At 34.3% G+C, this 7,422-nt stretch overlaps 1 protein-coding gene across 1 annotated transcript; it reads right to left on the minus strand.

The window, feature by feature from the left end:
• Positions 396-1,016, minus strand: LOC107648691 (polyadenylate-binding protein, cytoplasmic and nuclear-like). Its single transcript, XM_016352507.1, has one exon. The coding sequence runs from the start codon at positions 1,014-1,016 to the stop codon at positions 396-398; it is 621 nt and encodes a 206-aa protein (XP_016207993.1).

Consider the following 7,422-nt stretch of genomic DNA (forward strand, 5'->3'; position numbering starts at 1 on the left):
ACATATCAACCAGCACACGGCCCACACTGAATGACATATATGAATTTGTCGCATCATCACAGGACACCACCTCACCCCACTGTTCACCAATCAACTGGAACGTAGCGTTTGACCAAACATGCAGCGGGACTCCGAAGTACTTAAGCCAAACTCGTCTCTTATCACACCGTGCATTCACTTTCCACTGCGCAACTTTACAAAAAAAACTTCAATAGGTAATCCATGTTTAGAGCGAGCGCCTCTTCCATACTACTGATACTATCAAAGATTAACAAGGCTCTGTAATCCCCCATCTCACAAATTTTAACTACAGTAGGCCAGTCCTTTCTAGCTGTTGCACTCAACAAGCGGTAGTCAACGGTGCTCATTGTACTCCCAATAATACTCCTCTGCAGCTAGTCCAGATTGGGGTTAGCCACGGAGACCTGTATTTCCTTTGCCATCGATACTCCTGTTTCGTTTGGAATCTTTGCATTGTCCAATTCATCTTTATGCTGGTTAAGAAGCCCATGATCATGTACCCTTGTAACTGCACGCCTCCTTTCAGCCATATGATCCTCATTGTGCTCCTGAGGTTTATCACGGTCAGTCATAACCACCACTTTACTCCTCCGTGCCTCTTCGATCTCCACCGCCACCTTTCCTTTAGAGAGATCATCCCTCCTGTACTTAGCCTCCCCCACAAAAATCTCCTTCCCTCTTACGCATATTCCATTCATTTCTGCGATTGCTTTCAGCGCTCCTCCCTTTGTAGTATACCTAATAAACGCAAAAAAGTACACCACACCTTGTCTCGTCTTCCTTGAGAGGTAAATGTCATTTATCCTCCCGGTCCATGAAAACATTTGAAATAATTCTTGCTTCGAGATATCTCCTGGTAACCTGTCCACAAAAACGGTGAACGATTCCTGTTCCAATCTAACATACTCTTTCCGGTTCCAAACCCTTGGATCCTTGCATTGGTAATGGAGTTGCCTAAACCTACCCCGCCCATTGTTTTCCCACCCCTCCTTCATTCTCTCTCCCTTACCTTTTAAACTATGTCTCATTCTCTTATTATTATTATTATTATTATTTGGGCAAATAACCCTAATAAATCAATGGCATGTGAACGAGCTATAGCTCAAATGGCATAGTCTCTTCACACTTATCTAAGAGGTTGCGGGTTCGAATCTCTCTATTTTCGGTAAAAAAAAAAAATCAATGGCATGTAAATCGAAACAGGCAGCTAGATTTATATAAAGCCCTGCGAATGTGTAAATCGATATTACCTATTTCGATTTATGTGTAGTTAAAGCTCACCTAGTAAATCTATTTAGTCTAATTTGATTTACTACTAAAATTTGTAAATCTAATTACCCTAATTTGATTGGTATAAAAAATGCCTTTGGGAGATTCACGTATCATTTCTTACTTTTGGTGATATTAGTAATATTTGCATGCATTTGGTTTATTTGAGTATTTTACCCTATATTTTGTGATTGAAAATATCAACATTATGCTCTCATTTTCTAAAAATATTGAATTTTTATTTTTTTTTAAAATATATTATTTTAAACTTCAATTCAAATTAACAGCAAATTTTCCATTAAAAATAACGACAAATTTGTGATCTAATAGGGAAAAAAATATTTTTTAAGAAAAAGCTTTTGATTTTAGTTGTTTGTAAAATTTTTGAGAATTGACTTCTTGCCAGAATATTGTAAATTGTTAGTTATTAAAAATTAGCTAGCTAATTATTCGTCACGACTTTGAGACTTTAATTATTGTCTCATTTAAAATAGCTTTAGATTAGTGACAAAATTGTGACAAATTACATTAGCGTGCTTGGCAAATTTGCTTCAAACTTTTCATGAATTTTTCATGGATTTATATAGAGGTTAGTGATTAGTAGCAACATGAAACAAGGATAGAATAAGGACTAACATTTTTTCTGACAAATTAGTAGCAACATGAAATAAGCGAGAAAAGCCTATTAGTTGTTAAACGGTCGCTAATTCCTCACTAAATAAGCTTTTGATTAGTGACTCAATTGCGACTAGTTACTTCTGAAATTGTCTCGATTAGCTTTGGATTTGTTATAACTTTGCGATTGATTTCCAACGAGGTTAGCAAGTAATTTGCTACAAAATAGGTAGGATATAGCTTTTGCCTTGCGATAAGATTGCAGTTGCCAAGTCGCTCGCTAAGTTAAACTTGCGACAACTTAGCGGCAAATGTATTTCGCCCGCTAATCAGCGACTTGAAATTAGCGAACGAAGTGTGTCAGTTGTTAAACGGTCGCAAATTTCTCGCTACTTAAGGTCATAGGCGCTCAATATCCGTATTTCAACTTTAGCGACTAATTAGCAAGGAACACTTTCCTAGCTGAATGATTTATCCGTTGTGATGAGTTAGCGACGACTATTTTTTGTCGCTACCCTAATTTTGAATTTTTACAATATTATGCGACAAATTAGCGAGAAACGAATTGCTCGCTAAAAATAAAAACTTTGGCGACAAATTAGCTAGGAATTTGTCCATCACAGAATGCATTTCAAGTCTTTGTGACGGATTAGCTAGGGACATTGTTCCTCACTAATTAGCCTTTTTTACACTAAGTTTATTTAGCAATGAACTAGTGTGTGAATTGTTTCTTGCTAATTGTATATCAAACACTTGCGACGGAATAGTGACAACAATATCCCTCGCTACTTTACTTTTATTCGATTGAACCCCTTAAGTGAATGATTTGCTAGAACATTGTCACTCGCTAATTAATTTGTGAGAAATTAGCGAGGAAATTTTCTTCGCTCTTTTTTTAGCTACAAAAGTCAATCTGTGATAAACAAACTTACTCGTAAATCTCTCGCTAATCAGTTGTTTTTCTCAAGTTCGGGTATTTTGTGACCGCTCATTAATTTTGCTGTTAGTGTGTCACTAATTTCTCGCAAGTTAGTGACGGATTAGTGACAAAAATATTTCTCGCAAAAATTCGTTACTAATTTGTCAAATTCTTGAGTGTATGAAGCCTTCCCGACTACGTAAACCAAGGCGGCCATGAAATAGTTTGACAGTTTATCACCTAGATCGGTCACGTGCTTTGATGATTTGGCAAGAAGTTTTCTTATCCAATTTTTCATCCAAAAGGATAAGGTCAAGCATACTCCAAGTCTCATAGGAGTAAAGCAAGAAGTTGGGGAATCTTTATGAGTTTATATGAAAAGATTATTCAACAACGCATATTTGGAGATTTAGAACCTACCCACCGAAACAGTCATCATGGGACTAGTCAACGACCTCAGAGAAGTATCCTTTTCCCAATCCATATCAAAGAGGCACCCAACCTCTTTGTACGAGGTGCAAGGATAAGATAAGAAGTACATCAATATGGAGAAAATTACTCAGTTAAGAGAACCTGCCCTAAGACAACACAATCAATATCCAACTCGAGACAAAGAAAAGGAATCAAAGAAAAAAAAGAATACAGCTTGGACAAAACTCGAAGATATCACAACTACATCCCGTTACGAGTGTCTCTTGTTGACGTCTATAGAGAGATCTATCACACAGAAAAGATTCCACCTCCCATGCCAATCAAAAACAAAAAAAGATGAAAGTTAGTCAGAATACTGTGAATACCACAAAATCTATGGTCTTTCCACTAACGATTGCTATGGTTTAAAAAATGTAATTGAGAAATTGACTAGGGAAGGTCAGTTGGATAGGTATTTAGCAAACAGGTCGGACGATTAAGGCAAGAGGAATAGAGACAAAGAAGACAGGGTTCGCCGGGATCGACCATCACGAACTCCCGAGAGGTATATCCATATGATTGCTGGAGGATTCACAGGAGGAGAAGTAACAAAATCTTCCTACAAGAGACATTTAAAAGAAGTATACCAGGTCAGTGAGGAAGCTAAGATACCTGACCGCCCCATCATCACCTTCATAAAAGAGGATGCTCAAGGGGTAGTACTTGGACATAACGACCCCATCGTGATCACAATGATACTTGCCAATGCAAATCTACACAGTACTCTAGTAGATCAAGGGAGCTCGACAAACATCCTGTTCAAACTAGATTTTGATAAGTTGGTCCTAGAGAAAAAAGATTTGAGAGCATACCCAAATACCCTCTTCAATCTAGGAGATACCCCTATCTAACCTTTAAGATTTATTTCTCTCTGGACCACCTTTGGGAAGGGCCGAAAATAAAAAACCTTGAGCATAGACTACATAGTGATCGATGTGGCATCGGCTTACAACGCCTTGATAGGTCGAAGAACACTAAACCGACTTGCTGCAGTAGTCTCCACCCCTCACCTTTACATGAAATTTCCCACTCCTAAGGGAAAAGCCACTGTGAGGGAAGACCAAAACCTAGCAAAAAAGTGCTACAATGAAAGGCTGAACCTACGAGGGTATACGGAAGGAGGTCAACACCATAGAAGGTGTCCGAATTCAAGAAGAACTGAGACCCAACCTGAAGGAAAGATTAAGGAGGTCCATATTTGGAACGAGATCGAAAAAACAACTAATGTATGGGTAAACCTGGAAGAACAACTAAAACAAGACCTTATTAAACTCCTACAAGAAAACTTTGACCTATTTGCTTGGAAAGCTTCCAACAAACCATGGATCTATGCTGATCTGATGAGTCACAAGCTTGCTGTTTAGTCGGGCTCATAACCTGGTCAGCAGAAATGACGAAAGCCCAGTCCTGAAAAAGTAAAAGTCGTAGAAAAACAAGTCCAAGCGATGCTAAAAGCCAGTTTTATAAGGGCAGTGAAATACCCATTATGGCTTGCCAACATAGTACTCGTGAAGAAACAAAACGGGAAGTAGAGGATGTGTGTTGACTACACCGACCTTAACAAAGCTTGTCCCAAGGATCCTTATCCACTTTCCAGTATCATCGCTCTGGTAGATCCGACCTTAGGCTACTAATACTTGCCCTTTATGGACGCATATTTGGGATACAACCAAATTCCGATATACAAGTCGGAGCAAGAGAAGACCTCTTTCATTACTCCTAGGACAAACTACTGCTATATGGTAATCCTCTTTGGGTTAAAAAATATTGGAGCCACATATGAAAGATTAATGAACAAGGTGTTCTCATCCCACCTCGAGAAATTAATGGAGGTCTATGTGGATGATATTCTTGTAAAGACTAAGAAAGAAACAATCTGCTGCCCGACCTTACGGAGGTATTCAACACGATAAGACAGCACGATATGAGATTAAATCCGACAAACACTACAAGAAAATGGAACATTTGTAACAAATTTAAAATTGTTAAAAAATTATTTTTTGGTAACAAATATTAGTAATTGTTACATAATAATAATGTTTTGTAACAACAATATAATTTGTTACAAAACGTTTTGTTATTTTGTAACGACTTAATTTTTTGTTACAAATTATATTGGCTTTTGTAACGAATAGGTGTTTTGTTGCAAAGTTTTATAATATTTTATAACAAAAGATGAAGTTGTTGCAAAAGTTTAAAATATTTTGTAACAAAATATCCATTTGTTTCAAAAACTCTAATTATTTTGTAACAAAAAATTAATTTGTCACAAAATTCAATATTATTTGTAACAAGTTATTTGTTTATCACAAAATACAAAAAGTTTTGTAACTAAAAAAAAATATTTTAAAATGTTAAAATCTTTAAGATAATTTTATTTTGTTTTAAAAATTTAATTTTTTAAAATATTATTTGTTTAATTAATTATTTTTTTATAAAAATTAAAGATTAAATGATTAATTTTTAAAAATAATCAAATCATTTAAAATATTATTTGTTTAATTAACTATTTTTAATAAAAATTAAAGATTAAATGATTAATTTTTAAAAATAGTATATATTATTTTATATTTTCTATAAAATTAATATATAATTTTTACTAATAATCAAGTCTTAAATGTTGACTAAAAATTAATTTTTTAAATTTAAAAAATTCATTGTTAAACATAAATAAAAATAGTTAAAATTTAAAAATAAAAATAAATATAAAAAATAAAAATCCTAATTCTAACCCTCACTAATAAAAAGTAACCTAATTTACACACACTCTCCAAACCCAAACCTTAATCCTCGCCCTTTTTTCTAATGTAATTTTATTAATCAAGATTCTTATGTAATTTTATTATAATTTAATATTTTGTATGATAGAGATTAAAATTCAATAATGGAAGAACTATATAGTTTAATTTAAGTAATTTCTAATTTCTATAAATTATGATTTATTTTATTAATTTGAATTATTTATTGTTAGTTTATTAGGAATGATTAAATTGATTTTGTAAATATTTTAAGTTTAAGTAAATTAATATTTATGTACAATTTTTATAATAATCAGTTACTTTATATAAATTGAAATTAAAATTCCGGTAATAGAAAAATAATGAAAGGATATATATTTTTGAGATAACTTAACTGTTTGCATTTTATTCTTTACTTTCACGGCTTTCTCTTCCTCTACTGAAAACTTGTGGTTTAGTTCTCACCCCAAAATTTTCTACCCTTTCAGTGACACAGAGAGGGCTCGAGTGAGAGCTGTGCTAGGAGAAGGGGGATGTCGCCGATGGAAAAGGAGACTGCTGCCGTCATCACATGCCTCGCTGTTGCCGTCGATTTTGCCAGGAGAAGATGGATGGAGAGAAGAGCCGTGGGCCAGGCCAGAGATCACCGAGGGGGAGAGAGCTGTCGTCGCATAAACGAGATATGGCTGGCAGACGTCTTTAAATAGATGTCATTCACATTCTTTGACCGGGTCCCATTTTAAACTTTTCAACGACTTTCTCGTTTCTTTTACCCCCTTCTAACCATATTATCAATACATACGACGATGGCGCGCGTAGTTAGTAACGATGGAGACATCAACATGTTGAATGAGATTTCGCATTACACCGGGGGCAGCCGACTTTGAGGTTAGTTCTTTTTTGTTGAATTTTGTGCAATCCCATATAGATATATTTTTGTATTAGACCATGATTAGGGTAGTCGTGAAGAACTAGAGTATAGTTTGTTGTTTTAGGAATAGCTCGTTTGTAGAATTTTGGAACTCTATTTAATTGTGGTAGGTTATTACTACATAGTTATTAGTTTGGAACTCTATTTTACCTGTGGTAGGTTGTTACTACTTATTATAATCTTCTAGTTAGGTTTAGTTTAGTATCAAATATATTAAAATAGACAGAGTAATATTTGTCTAAAAAACAAATAATTAAAGATGTAAATATGTTCTTAATTAGAAATATCTTTAACTTAGAAAGAAATATTTATTTAACTTTAATCTTTTTTATACTACAAAGATCCTAAAAGTTTTAAAATACTTAAAAACAGTGTAAGAATTTAATAAGAAAAATATAAAAACCTGTTTAAAAATTTTAAAATACGAGGACCGTTAAACGTCGAAGACCCAATTAAAC

This window comes from Arachis ipaensis, chromosome B01, assembly GCF_000816755.2.
Source record: "Arachis ipaensis cultivar K30076 chromosome B01, Araip1.1, whole genome shotgun sequence".
NCBI classification, from domain to species: domain Eukaryota; kingdom Viridiplantae; phylum Streptophyta; class Magnoliopsida; order Fabales; family Fabaceae; genus Arachis; species Arachis ipaensis.